The sequence below is a fragment of the Microtus ochrogaster genome, chromosome 16, assembly GCF_000317375.1.
Source record: "Microtus ochrogaster isolate Prairie Vole_2 chromosome 16, MicOch1.0, whole genome shotgun sequence".
Lineage (NCBI taxonomy): Eukaryota > Metazoa > Chordata > Mammalia > Rodentia > Cricetidae > Microtus > Microtus ochrogaster.
Genome location: NC_022018.1, coordinates 2,965,034 through 2,983,643, shown reverse-complemented (window position 1 = coordinate 2,983,643; position 18,610 = coordinate 2,965,034). Strand labels below are relative to the sequence as shown.

At 40.1% G+C, this 18,610-nt stretch overlaps 1 protein-coding gene across 2 annotated transcripts in view; it reads left to right on the top strand.

The window, feature by feature from the left end:
- The window catches only part of Nsun6 (NOP2/Sun RNA methyltransferase family member 6), a 43,549-nt gene that overhangs the window by 23,813 nt on the left and 1,126 nt on the right, over positions 1–18,610 (top strand). For both annotated transcript variants that reach the window (XM_026782861.1, XM_005354647.3), the window contains 3 exons: positions 6,954–7,098; positions 13,326–13,474; positions 16,040–16,165. In XM_026782861.1, the coding sequence (XP_026638662.1) occupies positions 6,954–7,098; positions 13,326–13,474; positions 16,040–16,165 (420 nt within the window). The remainder of the gene's footprint in view (positions 1–6,953; positions 7,099–13,325; positions 13,475–16,039; positions 16,166–18,610) is intronic.

Here is an 18,610-nt window from a genome sequence, read left to right as displayed (position 1 = left end):
TCTGCCTATAATTTGTGATATATTGGTTGTATTTGTTAAAAGTTGTTTGCTTGGGCATGGGTCTCATGCTGGGATTGAAACTAGGGCCTCTGTACAAGCTTCTCTAGTAAAACAAATCTTTCCAAAGAGAGTGAATATTTATGAATAAATCCATTTTCAATGATTTTATGATGCTGCTTAGAAATACAGTGCCCTGATGGCACAAATCTAAACGCGTTGAGCTGAGGCAGATTAGGGGATCGGCTGGTCTGAAGGGCCTAGTCAGGCACCTGCTCAGCTCCAGATGAACTCGTGCTTCTGGTAATGTGGAGCGGGCTCATTCACTCGGGGTTTTCTGGGTTTTAATTAGCTAAAGCAACCTCTACTGAGACAGCTAGGATGCCCTGCCTCTCTGGCCCATGTGTTTCTCTCTCCTGCTAATAGCTGAGGATTAGCCCAGCAAAGGACAGTAGTTGAGGCATTTATCAGTTGTCCAAACTCTTTTATGTATCATGTATCTTCTTATATCCCTTCGCCAGCCAAAAGTAACCATATGCCTTAGTCCTAGAGTTTCAAGTTTGCTGGATCTTGTTGTTGTTAGGTAAGCAAGGACAGAAACACAGCTTCTATACTTGTGATTTTGTGAAAGTGGCCAGGAAAGTTTCTCTTTCATTGTAGTGTAGCTGAGCTTTATTTGGCTTTTGTTTTTTTTCTACTTTTTCTGTTCAGGTCACCTTGAATGTCCAAAGTTTTGCCTATGCAATCTGTTTGTCAAGGTATTGGATTTTTTAGTTTTAAGACCTGATGATAATGATGATGAAATGTGACCAGAACATTTCTGCATTATAGTGTTGATATGTGAAATATAAGGATGATATATACATTTTAAAAGAAAATAGGCAGAAGGGTTGATCTACCATGTGTGCACTATTACTTCATAATGTTTCAAAATATCATCCAGCTAACTTAGTATATTCTTACAACTGTGACTGTGTGAATTTGACTCAAGTAGGGTTTATTAGGATATTATAAGTTAGTTTTATTGTGACATTTCCATACATATTTGTCATTATACTTTGTTTTTCTTCATCTCCTTCAGCTCCTGCTCTTCCCATCCATCGCTTATGCTGTCCCCTTCCTCCCCACAAATTGCCTCTGCTTTTGCTTACATGTCACGTAAATCCCAGTATTGTTTTCTTGCCTCCCACCACCTTTAAAATTGTTTTGTCTATTCTTATGGTCCCCTTCTGCTTTCATTATAAACACACACACACACACACACACACACACACACACACATGAATGCACACACACACACAAATTCTGCATATAGGAGAAAATATGCAATACTTGTATTTTTTAATCTGACTTGTTTTGCTTAACATAATGATCTCTTGTTCCTTCCATCTTCTTACAAATGTCATTCAATTTTGTTTGCATGTATTTTCTTGAAGATTTTTGTCTGTGTTAATCAGAGAAATTGATCTGTAGTTTTCTTTGTTGTGTTCTTACCTGATGTTAGTATAAGGGCAATCAATATTGGTTTCAAGAATGAATTTGACAGTGGAAGAGTTTGAGTAATATTGATGTTAGTTCTTCCTTAAAAGTTTGATAGAATTCAGTGTGAAGCCTTCCAGTTTTTCATTGTTAGAAGTCTTATTACTGCTTCAGTCTCATTGGTTGCTACGAATCTGTCTAAGTTCTTGGTTTAATTTTAGCAGCTAGTATGGCTTACGAATTTATCCATTTATTCTAGATTTGCTAGTCTCTTATAGGGATATTTTATGATTTAACAAATAAAGTCTGCCTGAAGATCAGAGTGCAGAGCTAAGCTACTAGAGGCCAGGGAGTGGTGGCACACTTCTTTAATCCCAGAACTGAGGAGACAGAGGCAGAGGGATCTCTGTTAGTTCAAGGCCACCCTGGGCTACACAAAATCCCAGCACTTGGGATCACATGCCTTTAAACCTAGTACTAGGGAGGTGGAGACAGGAGTGATATGGCTGGACACAGAGAGGAATATAAGGTGGGAGGAGACAGGAGCTCAGGGCAGTCTGAGTTGGTGGAGACAGCTGCAGTCTGAGGACAGGGTTACCCCTTCAGTCTCAGCATTGGTAGAGGTAAAATGACTCTCTAGTAGCTGACTGCTCTGCTCCTCTGATCTTCAGCCTTACCCCCTATATTTGATTCTAGGTTGTTATTATGAAACCAGTTAGAATTCATGCTACAGTCTTTGGAACATAAGTTTTCACAGTATTCTCTAACGACCTTCTGTATTTTATTGTTTTCTGATATCACATCCTAATTTTTTTCTTTAAGTTTATTAATTGGGTCTTGTTCATTTGGAGGTGCTTTGTTTATCAATCTTGTTCATCTTTTCAAACAATTTTTTGTTGAGTCTGTGTATTGTTTCTTTTAGACTCCATTTCACTAATTGCTGTCCTTTGTTGTTCTTGCTTTGTGCTGAACTCAGTCTCACATCCCTGAGACCTCAAGCAGCATCATGAGGTTATGTAGCTGAGAACTCTGATTTTTTTTTAAATGTAAGTGCTCATAGCAAAAACCAACTAAAAATGTTCATCTTCACAGAGTTTTCTTAGCTATGCCCTAAATGTTCTGATACATTTCCTTTTCCTTTTTATTTTTTCTAAATAATAAAAAAAATCTTTTTGATTTTTTTTTAGTAGTCTACTGATCATGCACAAATGTGTTTTCAGTTCCCATACATGTGAGTAGTTTCTGTAGTTGCTTCATTGACTTTAGCTCTATTGTAGTGCATCCTAAGAGGTTACAAGAAGTTATTTTGATTGTTGTATATTGAATAAGACTTGATTTGTGGTTTAGAATATTGTTGATTTTAGAGAAGATTCATGGGCTTCTGAGATGCACATATATTCTGTTTGTGTCAGGTGGGATACTTTTGTAAGTACTATGCAGTTAAATGGGATACTTTCTTAAAAAAATATTTGTTTATTTATTATGTATACAATATTCTGTCTGTGTGTATGCCTGCAGGCCAGAGGAGGGAACCAGACTTCATTACAGATGGTTGTGAGCCACCATGTAGTTGCTGGGAATTGAACTCAGGACCTTTGGAAGAGCAGGCAATGCTCTTACCCCCTGAGCCATCTCTCCAGCCCAATGGGATACTTTTGTAGGTACTGTGCAGTTAATTCCATTGGTTTATGATGCAGTTTCTTGGTTGATTTTTAGTTTGGATGACTTATCTAAAGATAAGTATAAGACACTAATATCTTCCAAGGCATTATCTCGAGACATGCGTAGCCTTTTATGCCGACTAATGTTTGTTTTATAAAGTTGGTGATGCATATATATTTATATGACTACATCGACTTGATGAATTGTCCCTTTCTTAATGTGCAGTGCCCTTCTTTATCTCCTCTGATTTTGATTTAACTCTGCTTTGTCAGATACCAGAATAGTGATGCCAACTTGCTTTCAACTTCTATTTGCTTGCTTGATTGTACTTCATCATTTGAGCCTTTGTATATGGGTATCGATGCTACTGAGATATGTTTCTTGGGAATAACAGATACTTAAAGTTGGATCTGGGTTTTTCATCCAGTCAGCTAGTCTTTGCCTCTCTATTGATGTGTTAATGGACTTAATATAATTTATGAGAGATGTTTATTAATTAATTTTGTTTTACATTTATTTGTTCAGGGCAGGAGAAAAGTGCATGTAGAGGTTAAAAGTCTTATTGAGTTTTTCTATCCATTGTGTCAGGTTGGCAGCAAGTTCCTTTACTCCTGCTAAGCCATTTTGCCAACCCAACTAAGTCTTGTAATTTTGTTGATTGTTTTCTACTTTGCTGGATTGATGTGCCTTACTTTCTCCCCTATAACTATCAGGGATATGCTAACTTTCTGTGTTATATGATGGATTTCTTCCTAGTTCTTCTTTATTTAGCCATTCCTCTGAAGAAATGTAGTCCTTCTTTTTCTCTCCTGGTTGAGACTGTTTTCCTTCTCTTTGGGTAGTGGTTTCTTCGTGTAGCTTCTGCAGTGCTTCTCAGTGGTTTTGAGCTGCTTTAGTTTGTGCCTATTTTGAGATGTCCTTTTTCTCCAATTTTAATAGTTTTGTTAGATCCATCAATATTGGTTGGTAGTCATTTACCTTGAGGACTTGAAATATATTATCCCTTGTTTTCTTGGCTTTGAGGACACTGGTGAGAAACCTGTGTTATTCTGGTGTAATTGTCTTTGTAGCTGACTTGAGGTCTTCCTTTGCATCTTTTAATATTCTTTCTTTGCTCTTTATATTGGCTGTAATAAGTTGTGGAGAGATTCTTCTCTGAGAAAGTCTAGTTGGGTTTTTAAATAGCTTTTTTTGTTTGTTTGTTTTTTCTTGTCTGGATTCCATTTCAGTCTCTGTATTTGGGAAGTTTTCTGCTCTTATTTCATTGAATAGATTATTTTGGTATCATGAATGCTTGTCTCAGATTAGGGGAAAGAACAGAAATTAGATTTCCCAGTAATGAGATGGCTTAAAGGCAAAATTATATGGAGAGAGACTGAGGAGTAAAAATGGAAAACATTTTTTTATTTTTATTTTAAAGAAGTAAAGAAAAAATGTTAGTGTAAGCACCAGCACTTATTTACCAAATCAGGGTGTCCTGACATGGTCTTTGGGAATGAAAACCAGGCCAGGTTAGAGGGGCTCTCAAAAATTAGAGGCTAAGACAAGTTTATTCCAAGAAATCAGACTTTTTATACCCCTGTGAAAACAAAATGCAATGGTATTTGCTAGGATAATGGTGATTTTAATTTATATAGGGCTTATAAGAATAATGTTTGAGACTAAGTGTATTGCCAAACTTCTGCATGCCTTTGATGACTTCTAAGGGACACAGAGAATCACAAGTGGCCCTAATGCTTCATTGCCTCAGGGGGTGCCTCAGTTTCTCAGGAACTGAAAGGCACACAGTGCCTCAGGGCCATGGGCTCTACCCTGAAAAACCTATGGCATGTGTTTCTTAAGGCGGCTAGACCAAACAAAGACAGGAAGACCTGTCTTTGTACTTTCAAAACCTCCTGCGTCATAATCATCTGCACCCCAGAGTTCTTGGGGCTCTACAACACGGAAGGGTGCTCTTGAGGTTGAGCTACCCTGTGACTTCAGACCTAGTCCACTTGGACACCCCTGCTATTCCCACTCGGTGGGATAATGCCAGCCTGTGGAGGTTCTGGTGCGAGACTCCTGCAACCTACACTTTTCAGACTATCAGCCCCTGGCCCTCCTGCTCTGCCCAGCCAGCCCAGAGGCTCACAGCATATGACATTTAAATTTCCTGACTTATGGTTAGTACCTGCTCTCTGACGCCAGCTAGCTCATTTTAAATAATAGCATCCTCCTTGAGGTAGCCCCCAGGGAGTCCTAGGGAGTGACAAGTGGGATTTCCCCTCTGCTGCTGATCACCAGAGGCACTGCCTCAGTAAAACCAGCCCAAGGCTTTGTCCTCCAAATAGGGTTGCCCCGTCTCTCTTCACCAGGGCCACCTGGGGATCATACTGCTGGGCTGTGTTCCTGTCTCTGCCTTTGTGGCTCTGACCCTCTTCCTTGTCCCTGTTTGGAGGAATCTTTGCTTTACTGACTGTCTTGGGGTTTCTATGGCTATGAAGAGACACCATGACCACAGCAACTTTCATTAAGGAAAACATTTAACTGGAGCTGGCTTACAGTTCAGAGATTTAGTCTATTATCATGGAAAGAAGCACGGCAGTATGCAGGCACACGTGGTGATAGAGAGGAGCTGAGAGTTCCACATCTGGATCCACAGTCAGCAGGAAGAGAGAGTAAACCACTGGGCCTGGTGGAGCCCCTGAAACTACAAAGCCCATACCCAATGACACTTCTCCATTAAGGGCAAACCTACTCAACCAGGCCATACGCCATGATTCTTTCAAATAATACCACTCCCTGTGAGCCACTGGGGTGATTTTCATACAAACCACCATACAGCTCTTCTCCTTCACTGGGTCACACTTGAGCACTGTGCAGTTGCCTCCTGATCCTGGTGTCCTATAGCAAGAGCTTTAAGCCTTTCCAGAGCGTTGTGCTGTGGTGCACAGAAGTTGGGCTAATGGTGTTCTCATTTTGGTTACCATTCAAAGAATTTTGTATTCCTTGAAATATTAAGACGGGGAACAGCTTTACCGATATTCATTTGTATGTAATTCCTTGAAGCTAGAGGATTCATAGAGGAAGCTCATGCTTTTCCCCAGGGGAGCAGTCACTCGAGATTGGTGGTTTTATGTTTACCTTCAAGAGTTTTTCTAAGCTTCTTGAAAATATAGCAAACATTTTTTTCCAGTTTTGACTTCTATAGATTAAAGGTAGGCTATGTGTAAGAACTATTGGCAGAAATGTGTTTGTTTAAAGGAAAGTCTAGGTATTTAAGGAATTAATTTTTCAGTGCTGGGAGCTGACTCCGGGGACCTTTAGCTTGCTAGGAAACCCTCTACCACTGAGCCACACCCCTCGGCCAATGTAAATTTTATGTACATTTGGCTAAAGCACACTAGGGGCCACTGGCAGTGGCACCAAAGTTTATCCCTACTGCGTGTACTGGCTTTTTGGGAACCCATTCTCTTTTGGATGGGTACGTATTCAGCCTAGATATAGTAGGGAGGACCTTGGACCTTCCGCAAAGTCATGTGCCTTGCCCTCTCTGAGGAGTGGGTGGGGTGTGGAGTGGAGGGGTAAGGGTGGGAGGAGGGGAGGGAGTAGGAACTGGGATTGGTATGTAAAATGAAAAAAGATAGTTTTATTTTTTAAAAATAAAATAAATTATTAAAAATACCAAAATAAATGAATATATAAATATAAAATAAAATAAATAAAAAGAATTCAGCAGGCATTGGAGGAAAACGGGAGACCACAGTTTTACACTAGTCTTTTGTATTGGTGATTTTTATAACTGCTTTGGATTTATACTTTATTTTCATTTTTAGGGAGAAGTAATAGCACTGGATAAAATTTTGAATAAAGTGGAGAAATTAAAGCAGAATGCTTCATTATTAGGGCTTCGTTCTATCAGGGCCTTTTGCTTCGATGCGACAAAGGCACTTAAACTTGATATGGCTGATGGCACAGAAGGTAACCTTAATTTGTATTTATCGTTCTGTGTTTTTGTCTCATAATTACATGTACTTACTGGATCTTAATACAGGAATGAATGTGGAGTGACCAGAAAGTAATTAAGATAATTAATGTTTATGTAATATTTAATGTAATGTCTGCTAATGTCTTAATGTGATAATATTTAGGTGGCAAGACACTCAAAATTTACTCTCGACAGCTTTGAAATGTAATATATGTTATTACTAAGTGTACAATTCTGTTGTGCATTAGATCTTGAAAAATGACTCTTCCTATCTAGGTAAACGTAGTAACTTTTCCACAATACCTCCCTGTCCTTCCCAGGTATTTCCTGGTAACCACTGTCTCTATCTGCTTTAATATGCTCTGCTTTTCAGCTTCCAGATACAATTGTCTTTTGGTGCCCGGCTTATTTTTGCTTAACTGTCTTGGATTCTTCCATGCTGTTGCACATGGCAAATTTCTTTTCAAGACTGAATAATATTCCATTGTGTATATACACTACATTTTGAAAATAACATTTCTTATTGGTAGACAGTTGAGTTGATTCTGTAGCATTGCTTTTGTAAATACTGTTGAAGTGAACATGGGAGTGCAGATACCTCGACAACAGTTCCCAGTCAATCTATTTCCATTCATGTATTTCCACTAGCAAGCAGGACTGCTGTATAACACAGCAGCTTTATAATGTATTGTTTGAAGAACCATGCCACTTCATTAGTGGTTGTATTATTTATGTTCTTCAAACAGTACATGTGTGCCCTTTCTTCTACATGCTCTCACCAGATTACCTTCTGTTCCTTTCTTTTAATAACTACTTCCTCATAGGGTTCAGATTATATGTCTTATGGTTCTAATTGCATTTTCTTGAAGGTTAGTTATAGTGAGCATCTTCTCCATTTATCCATTGGCCATGTCTTTTTTCTTACTGCTTTTATTGGGCTATGCATTTTTCTCCACTCCCATCCATTCATCCCCTCTTCCCTTCTACCCTCTCCTGTGACCTCCACACTCCCAGTTTACTCAGGAGACCTTGTCTTTTTCTCCTTCCTATTTAGATCCATGTATGTCTCTCTCAGGGTCCTCTTTGCTGTCTAGGTTCATTGGGGTTGTGGACTATACGCTGGTTTTTCTTTGCTTTATGTCTAAACGCCACTTATGAGGGAGTACATACTATATTTGTCTTTTTGGGTCTGGGTTACCTCACTCAATATTGTTTTTTTCTAAATCCATCTATTTGCCTGTGATAGTCAAGATGTCATCATTTTTTTCTGCTGTGTAGTACTCCATTGTATAAATGTACCACATTTTCTTTATCCATTCTTCAGTTGAGGGGCATCTAGATTGTTTCCAGGTAGCCTTGTAAAAAGAGTTTGGCAGTGCTCCTTCTGTTTCTGTTGTATGGAACAATTTGAGGAGTATTGGTATTTTCTCTTCTTTGGAAATCTTGTAGAATTCTGAGCTAAAACTGTTTGGCCATTGGCTTCTTTTGGGTGGGAGATTTTTAATGACTGTTTCTATTTCCTTAGCAATTATAGGTCTATTTAATTAATTTATCTGGTCTTGATTTAATTTTGGTAAGTGATACTAATGCAGAAAATTGCCATTTCTTTTCCATATCTTCTTTTGAAGAGCAATTAATGCTCATCTAAATTTTTCCCCCTTTGGAGTGTGTATTAGTTGCTATGGTAAAACACTGACAAAAGCAAACTAGGGAAAGATTCCGTTGCCTCACATTGTGGAGGCGTACCCGGGGTTTCTAATCTCCCATCATGGTGTAGTCTGGCTTCATGAGTTTCCACCATGGTGTACTCTGCGTTCATGACCTTCCCATCGTGGTGGGGAAGGTGAATGCAGTGTCAGGTGCTTCTCCAGCTCTTGCAGAAAGAGCATGAGGAACTGGTCACATTGCATCATAGGTGGAAGGCAGAGAGAGCTGAATGCTGCTTTCCACTTCTTTGTCCTCCTTGTTCTCCTGGACTTCAACCCATAGAATGATGCCGCCCATTTAGGTGGGTCCTTTCTCCAGTTAAACATCTCTGAAACGCCTCCACAGATCTACCCTCACTGTCACTTCCTGAGCTCTGTTTCTTAGGTGACCCGGAATCCAGTGAAGTATAGTGCTGAGCCATTACAGCAATGAATGGTTGGTGTTTGTTTGATTTTAGTATGTATAACTACTCTGTCTTTTGTCCGAAATATTTAATCCAGCTTATTCCAATAAATAACCGAGTGCTGAAGACTTGTTTGAGTCGTTTGTTCCTTATTTTCCAAGTGATTTATTGATGAATTTGCTTTCTGTGCTGCTGTCTTCTTGTGTAGTTAGGTGTGTTTCTGTTGTGCTGTGTTTTAATCCTCTGCTTATGTATTGTAGGGTTTGGTAGTGAATCTTATGAACTGTAAAACGTATCCATCACAGGCCATGTGAAGCTGATAATGACTGAATTTTACATTAAAAGCTCAAGATTCTTTCTTAGTTCTCCATTTTTGTTTTTATTGCATAATTTGTGTATTTCTATATTTAATATTATATATAGAAAATACACAAATTATTGTAACTTACTACTTTTGGTGGTTTGGATGAGATGTCGCTCACAGTCTCAGGCATTTGAATTTGCTGCTCTCCTCTTCATCTTTTTTCCTTTTGACTATATATTTTCTAATAATTCCTCCTTGGATGTGCCTCATTTTTCTTCTACTCAGTGAGTTTTCTCTTTGACACTCTTGTCTTTCTGTTCGTTGTAGTTTTTAGCTTCATTTGTTGAAGAGTCTGTCTTTGCAAGTACACTTTACTCCTTTGCCAAAAACGAGGTGGCCATGGCTCATTTGATTTTGAGGCTCGCTCTCTGTTCCTTTGGTTGCTGTTGCCTGTACCTGTGTCCCAGTGCTGTGTGCCTGTGTCTGTTTCTATGGCTTTGTGATGTAATCTGGAGCTGGGTGTCATTAGCACTGGCCTTTCTGTTTAGGGCTGCTTTGGTTATTTGGATCTTTTTGCTTCCTAATGAATTTTAGGGTTGCTTTTTTCTTTGAAGAATGTCTTAGGAAATTTGGTGGTGATGGCTTTGCAAACTAGAGCCATTTTCACAGTGTTATTCTACCATTCTATGAGCATGGGTGGTCTTTCCGTCTTTTGGTGCTTTCTCTGGAGTTTTAAAGTTAGGAAAAGCTTCTGGCAAATAGAACATATGTATTCTTATGGTATATTATTATAGAAATGGTTTTGTTTTTCAACACAGGGTTTCTCTCTGTGTGTATCCCTGGTTGTCCTGGAACTTGCTTTGTAGACCAGGCTGGCCTCAAAGTTACGTTGCCTACGGAGTGCTGGGTTGAAGGCATTCACCACTACACCCAGTTGCCTTTCTAGTTTTAATAAGAGAAATTTCAGTTGCACCCAGTGCATTTGGTGACCATTTTTGTGATCTTAATCTTTAATGTGTATATAACATACTGTGTCATTGATTAAGTGCACCGTCTTGGCTTCATGTTTGTGGATGAAACAAAATGTTGGACAGAAGCAGTGTAAAGAAGAAAGATGTAATCTGGCTCACTGTCTTCAGATGTTTTAGTCCACAGTGGCAGGCAGGGCATGGTAGAGCACAGCAGTCCATTGTGCAACCAGGAACCAGAGCAAAGGGGAATAACAGACAGGACAAGGTATTGCCTCCAAGAAGATTCCCCCAGGGTCCTCCATCTAGTCCTACCTCTTGTCTTCTACTGCCTCCCAGCATTAGAAGTTGATCAGTGTCTTAGATTAGGGCTCCTAAAATTGGATCTTCTCTGGAAATATCGTCACAAACTTACCCAGAAGTGTACTTTACTAATGTCTCAGCTATTCCTCAAACCAGTCAAATTGGCAAGAAAGAGCAGCCATCACACTTTATTAGGAGCAGTGAGGTTAGGCATTGCCATTGCCCTTGCCCTCAGCAGGATTTCCAGGTACAGTTGTGTCCTATAGGTGTGAGTGAGTTCTGAGTTACATCCTGTTATTGGTTTGTCCTAGTGTAGGGCCTGCTAATACAGAGCTTCAGGAGCATGTTCAGAACAAACCTGTAGTTTGCATGGAAGTTTTTTGTAGAATTGCAGATTTCTTAGCTTTTAGGCAGTTGTTGAGAGTTGTAACTCAGATGAATTCAGAAGGTCACAGAATAAAAAACACAATGTACAAAGTATTTCAATAGCTAAGTTAGTATAAATTTACATCAGTGAGAGACCACTTAGCATGAAAATAAGCAGTAAGAGGAGCAAGGCGAATGGATACTTACAGACTGTAAAGCAGAAGGGAAACTCTGTGGTGACCTAGAATTGTCAGCTGCTGGGAGGAACACTGCTTAGCTGCTGCCAGCAGGCGCCTCCACACAGAACAGGGACTTCCTGCACCTGGGATATCACCTGTAGAGGGCTCTGGCTACTCCAGGAAAGGATGGGACTGGTCGTGCCGAGGTAAAAAGGGCTGTGAAGGTTTTGACAAGAAAACAGATGAGGAGCTGGGCGGTTTTAATCCCAGCACTTGGGAGGCAGAGGTAGACGGATCTCTGTGAGTTCGAGGCCAGCCTGAGCTAAAAGAGCGAGTTCTTCCAGGACAACTAGGGCTGTTACACAGAGAAACCCTGTCTCAAAAAACTAGAGAGAGAGAGAGAGAGAGAGAGAGAGAGAGAGAGAGAGAGAGAGAGAACAGATGACGAGGAGAAAGTCTGTTCTCCCGTTGTCTTTCCACCCCTCACCCCATCCCATCACTCCTGTACTTCCTGTTAGTGGCTATAGAAGCCAGCAGGCAAGTATGGTTTTCATTTGCCCCAATTTAAGATGACTTCACACTGTGGACCACTTGAAAGAATGAAAGCTAAATTTTAATAGTTGGCATTTATGTATGCAGGTTAAAAAACTAACGCTAAGATAATAGATTATGGAAATTCATCATAGAATATTATGGGAAAGATTCCTATCTTCTATAGATAATAACTGTCTATTCAGTAAAAAAGGCAATGGTTGTGAGCCTAGCCTTTAACGGCTGAGCCATCCCTCTTGCACAACATAAAGCAAAGAAAACCAACCTACAATTCACAGCCCCAGAGAACCTAGACAACCAAGAGGACCCTAAGAGAGACATACATGGATCTAATTTTCATGGGAAGTAGAAAAAGACAAGATTTCCTGAGTAAATTGGGAGCATGGGGATCATGGGAGAGGGTAGAAGGGAAGAGGGGAGGGGAGAAAAATATATAGCTCAATAAAAACAAAATCAAACAAGTATAAAAGGCGATGGTTTCAGTAGGGAAAAGCCATACAGAGGATTTACTTATTTAAAGGAAAGATACAATTGGTCAAAAACAGCTGTTTTGATGAGGATTTTGGAAAGCAGGTACACACACTCATGATAATGGCAGCATACACTAGTATAACTTGTATGGGGGGGTGATGAGGGGGCATTACCAGTATGCATCAGAAAGTAAAGATTTATTGGAAAAATATTTTTTTCAAGGACAGTAGATGAAACAGAAAAAAAAAAGAGTCTAGATGAAGGTGGGTGACACTAATAACAGCTTGTGTCTTTACAGCCTTCTAACCAGATAAAAACAGAAGGTAATTCTGGATTTAAATAAAAGCGATCAGTAGCAATGGCAAGCTTGCAGGTAAAGAACGCAAGTTTCACGATTTTCTTCAGTAACACCAAATTCATCAGAAATTACTCATGAGCACCACAAGGAAAACTTGATGGACTGGTAAATCCAGGAGGTTAATGGATCATAGTGAACAGAAGCCATACACATGGCCATAAAACCAGGAGACTAAAGAACAGCAGCCAGACCAGTATGTCTGGTCAGAGCCCGGAAGGCCCTGATTTTTCTGGTGCTGTCTGCAGGAGGCATCACCAAGGAAACGACTTCCTCTATGACAGATGACTGGAATTGATACTGGCTCTGGGGCATTATGGCTTCTAACACTAGGAGTTAAAGTTCTTAATATGATTTGGTGTGGGTTTGTGTTATAATATCAAAACTCGTCTATAATAACTGCATTTTCAGTCCTTATGAAATCAAATCTATATGAAATAAAAGCAATTCTTAGCTAAGGACTTGCTTAAAGGGAGAAAGGATTTTTTTCTTAATTTAATATCTTGGATTACAATGTTAATTTTTCATTATTGTTTATATGTCAAGAATATTTTATTCTTTTCTAGACCTATATGTAAGAAAGCAGATAATATTTATAATTCTCTTTTGTAGGGGCACCTCCATTCTTACCAGAATCTTTTGACCGAATTCTTCTTGATGCACCCTGCAGTGGAATGGGACAGAGGCCAAATATGGCCTGTACTTGGACTTTGAAGGAAGTGACGTCATATCAGCCACTACAGCGAAAACTCTTTAATGTGGTATGCTCTTTCACCATAAAGAAGCTGACGGTTGCTAGTTCTGTGTTCTGTCTACCACAGCTTTTGTGTGTGGCAGCGACCTTCACTCTGGTCAAAGGGTGAAGGCAAACAGGAGGCATGGGCAGAGACTAGATGTATAGGATTTGATATGGCCACTTGAAATATTTATTCAGCCTTAAAGAGGAGTGAAATTTGGTACATGCTACAATATTGATGAACTTGGAGACTATGCTAAGTGAAGTAAACTAGACACAAAAGGAAAATTTTGTATGAGCCCAATTATAAGGTAATTAGAATAGGCAAATTCCTAGGAACAGAGGTTAGAACAAAGGGAGTATGTTGAAAGAAGGGTAGTTACTTAATTGGGGTCCTTCACAAATGAATGGCTTATGTATGTCATCTAATTATTCAGTTGACATGACAAATTTTATTTATTTATTTTCTAGAGACAAGGAAGAGATTGGGAATACCAAATGTGTTTGTGTGCCTCGCCCTGCCCAGTTACAGCTTTAGTGTAGGAAGTTTTCCTTTGTGTTGACCCCTCCTTTAAAATTACAACCAGTTTCTCATAGAACATTTTCAGTGAGACATTTAGTTGATGGTAAGCAGTCTACTCCTTAAATGTAAATAGAACAACAAAACACAACTGTGCCATGGCTAGAGGACCAGCCGTGAGGGGGAACTCAGAGAGCAGGTGTGCCCTGTGCCATGGCTAGAGGCCCAGCCGTGAGGGGGAAGTCAGAGAGCAGGTGTGCCCTGTGCCATGGCTAGAGGCCCAGCCGTGAGGGGGAAGTCAGAGAGCAGGTGTGCCCTGTGCCATGGCTAGAGGCCCAGCCGTGAGGGGGAAGTCAGAGAGCAGGTGTATGAGACAGGGTTAGACATCGAGAATGTGAACCTTAGGATCAGAACTGTCTTCATTTAAGCCACGACTCCTCCATGTTATTGACTTTGGGTACATTGATTTCCACTTGGGGAGTAGAGCACTATCTGCTAGGAATACCTCAGTGGAAACAGCCTGGCTTCACTGTGAAAGTCTACCATGGGAGGTGGCACAGAGCCACAGTGTTTATATTATTTCAGTTAAGGTGCAAACATGAATTATTAGTTTTAAAAAGATTCTAATTAAAACTTTAAACAAAATTAGGGGTTTATAAAAAAAGAAGAAGCATGAGTTAGATGGGTAGGAAATGGAGGGCACACAGCATGGCCTGTCTGCTTATATTTGGGAGACAATTACTTTCACACTGTATTAAATACCTACAGCATGCAAACTAATGTCTAGCTCATAACTGAGAAAGCAGACAGGCCATGCCTTCTCTAAGAGCTTCCTTTATGACTGACAGTTTGTTGTATTACATGACCTTAACGCTGTAGAGCAAACTACAGGAAGAAAGGTGTGCTGTGGGGTCTTTTAAATCAAGAAGCACATTTCAGAACAGGGCTCTGTAAGCAGCAATGGGTGGAGCATTGTGAAGGAACAAGCAGCTTTGAGGAGGAGGAGAGTGTCTACCTGGTCTGGACTCCTCAAGTAGCAGTGACTTTGGTTGCTACAGGAATAGCAGGAAGACAAGGTTGCTAATTCAGAAGGGCAGGAAAGACAACAGGGAAGGTCAGTGTGGCAGGAACATCTTTATGTAGAGCCTTGAAAATGCTTTCAGGACTTTGCTTGTGAAACTGAGAAGCAGCAAGTTGAAAAGCATTGCTCACACTGGTGTGCAGAGACTGGCTTATAGAGGGCAGGGAACGAGGCTGGCAGATTTAACTGTTGTGCAATGCAGCTGAAAGATAAAGAAGCTGAAACTGATGGTAGTGGGCGTTGGGAGTAGTCGCCAAAAACTGGACTGTGTGTGTTAACACACACATTTTTTTAAAATTCATTCCATGTGTATGCATGTGTACCTGAATGTACGTATGAGTACTATGTGCATGCAGGTACCAGCAGATATCAGAAGAGGGTATCAGATCCCCTGTAGCTGGAATTATAAGCAGTTGTGAACCATCATATGGATGCTGGGACTTGGTCTTCTGCAGGAGCAGTAAGGGCTTTTATGCATTGAGCCATCTCTGCATTATATATTGAAAGAAGGGCCAGTGGGGCTCGCTAGTGGTTGGGGAAAGTAAAGGACTGCAGGCATAGTTGGTGCCCTGTGGTTCAGGGAGGAGTTTTGGGAAGCCTGGGAAACCTCTTCTAGCAGGTTTCAGAGAATGATGAGTATTTGTTTGGGGACACATTTCCTGAGGTAGCAGAAACGTTGACATGACAGCTGAATACTTATACATGAATTCAGAAAGGAGGTCTCCCTACAAATAAAGACATTATAGAAGGGAATTAACTGAAGGGTGTATGTGAGAGGCTAAGCCTGTGTAAACCATAAAGTTCCCAGGTAAGGCTGCATGCATCAGCAGGGTATCCATTGTGCTATAACTACAGGAACAGGCTGTGTCATACAGGACAGCATTTTATCACTACCAAGTGCTTTCAAGATCCAGTGTGCCATTCTCTAACTTACTTCGGGTATTTATTGGGTCTTATGGCATGCATAGTCTGATCCTTGCTTTCTTTAGGCAGTTCAGCTGCTGAAGCCAGGGGGAGTGCTGGTTTACAGCACATGTACACTCACTCTGGCAGAAAATGAAGAGCAAGTTGCCTGGGCCCTTACAACGTTCCCCTGCCTTCAGCTTCAACCCCAGGTGAGAACACTAACATTTTCCAGTGTTACCAGCGTCTCAGAGTATGATGTGCACTGGCATATACAGGATGTTATGGAGACCTGCATCAGGACTCTGAAGTGCTTTGTTCATAGGAGTGATTGTGTTTTCTGACTGACCATGGGGATTCACATGACCAAATGAGAAAGCATCCGCTCTCTGCAGTCTGCCAGTGCTAAACCGGATGGGCGTGGCCATCTTTCTGCCGTTTATTCCACTTGTTGGTATTAACACTGAATCTCCAAAAATGCTTTCCTGTTTTTCTTTTTGGATAGATTTACTCATGTATATTTGTATTTTGCTCACATGTATGTAAATATACCTTGTGCATTCTTGTTGCCCATCAGGTCAGAAAAGGTATCAAGTCCCCTGAATCTGGATTACAGATGGTTGTGAACCATATAGGGATGCTAAGAACAAATCTGGTCCTCTGCAAGAGCAGCACAGCCATTGAGCCATTTCTCCATCCCCATATAAGACTTTTACTTCATTCCTAGTCCTACATTTTTTTGATTTGAAAAAGATTGAACATTTTTGCTTTCTGCCACATCAAACACACCTCTTCAAAAGTAGGCTGCAGGATACTTAAAAAAAAAAAAAAGCCATGGGGACAAGCAGCAGCTCAGGAGTGTCACCCTTTACACTTTTATGTTAATATAGGATAATTTAAAACCCTTTGTTGTTTGTTTTAGTGGGCACTAATCTGAGTTTTTGTTATGCTTTTTATAAAGCTGATTCTGTGTCTATAGGGATGCTGACATTCAGAGACATTGGACAGCTGACTTTATGGCTTCCTATGCAGAACTCTAACAGGCAGAAGATAAAGGTTAAAGATAAAACTATCTAGAAATGGCCCTAGACAGAGAGATTGAGACAATTACATGTAAATGGAAGCAAGACTTCAGAATTTACGTGGAATGTGTATAAAGGAGTAATTAATGGAAGGTTCTCCCCTCACTGCCATATATGATGACAATGTTTTTCTGACTGCAGTTTCTTTTCCACCAGTGTCCAAGACACCTGTTGTGGAATGATGGCTTATTGGTATTTATGAATATTTGGCACTAGTGTTTTTCAAAAATCACTGAATTTATTTATATTCCTTAAAACCTAGTTGATGTAGCCATGGTTTATATATCCTTTTCTAATATGTATTTTACTAGTGTATGTAAAATAGGAAAACTTCTATCACAGAGTCGGTTAAAGGTATTTTAAATGTCTCAGGGGCCGGCTCCATTTGCTGTTAGAGAATGTGAGGCCTGACTGCTCATTTCCTTCACTGATAAAGTTCCACTTGCTGAGAGTCTGTGATATACTAGGCCCAATATTGATTCTTTATTTAGCTTAGAAGTGAAAGACTTGTACCACAAGAACTTTAAATCTTTGAAGAAAGAAATTGTGGAAGATCTCAGAAAATGGAAAGATCTCCCATGCTCTTGGATAGATACATAGGGTCAAAAAAGTAAAAATGGTAATCCTACCAAAAGCAATCTATAGATTCAATGCAATCCCCATCAAAATCCCAGCACAATACTTCACAGACCTTGAAAAAACAGTACTCAGCTTCACATGGAAAAAACAAAAAACCCAAAATAGCCAAAACAATCCTGTACAATACAGGAACTTCCAGAGGCATCACCATCCCTGACATCAAGCTCTCCTATAGAGCTACAGTGATGAAAACAGCTTTGTATGGACATAAAAACAGACAGGTGGACCAATGGAATTAAATCAAAGACCCTGATATTAATCCACACACCTATGAACATCTGATTTTTGACAAAGAAGTTAAAATTATACAATGGAAAAAAGAAAGCATCTTCAACAAATGGTGCTGGCATAACTAGATGTCAACATGTGGAAGAATGCAAATAGATCCATATCTGTTGCCATTCACAAAACTCAAGTCCAAATGGATCAAAGACCTCAGCATAAATCCAGCCATACTGAACCTCATTGAAGAGAAAGTGGAAAGTAGCCTTGAATGTATGGGCACAGGAGACCTTTTCCTAAATATAATACCAGTAGCACAGATTGCTGAGAGCAACAGTTAATAAATGAGACCTCCTGAAACTGAGAAGCTTCTGTAAGGCAAAGGACACGGTCACTAAGACAAAATGGCAGCCTACAAGAATGGGAAAAGATCTTCACTAACCCCATATCAGGCAGAAGACTGATCTCCAAAATATATAAAGAACTCAAGAAACTAGACATTGATGTGGGATTCCCCTCTGTATGCTGTGAATACCATTGGTTAATAAAGAATCTGCTTTGGGCCTATTGCAGCAGAGTAGGGCAAGGCAGGAGTTCCAAGCACATAGAGGGACTGTGCCCAGTACCACTGCTGTAACAGCCATCAGTAGCAGTCTTGGCCATTTTTATCAACCTGAGTTTAAAAACTCTACTAACAGGAGGCTGGGAGGAGGC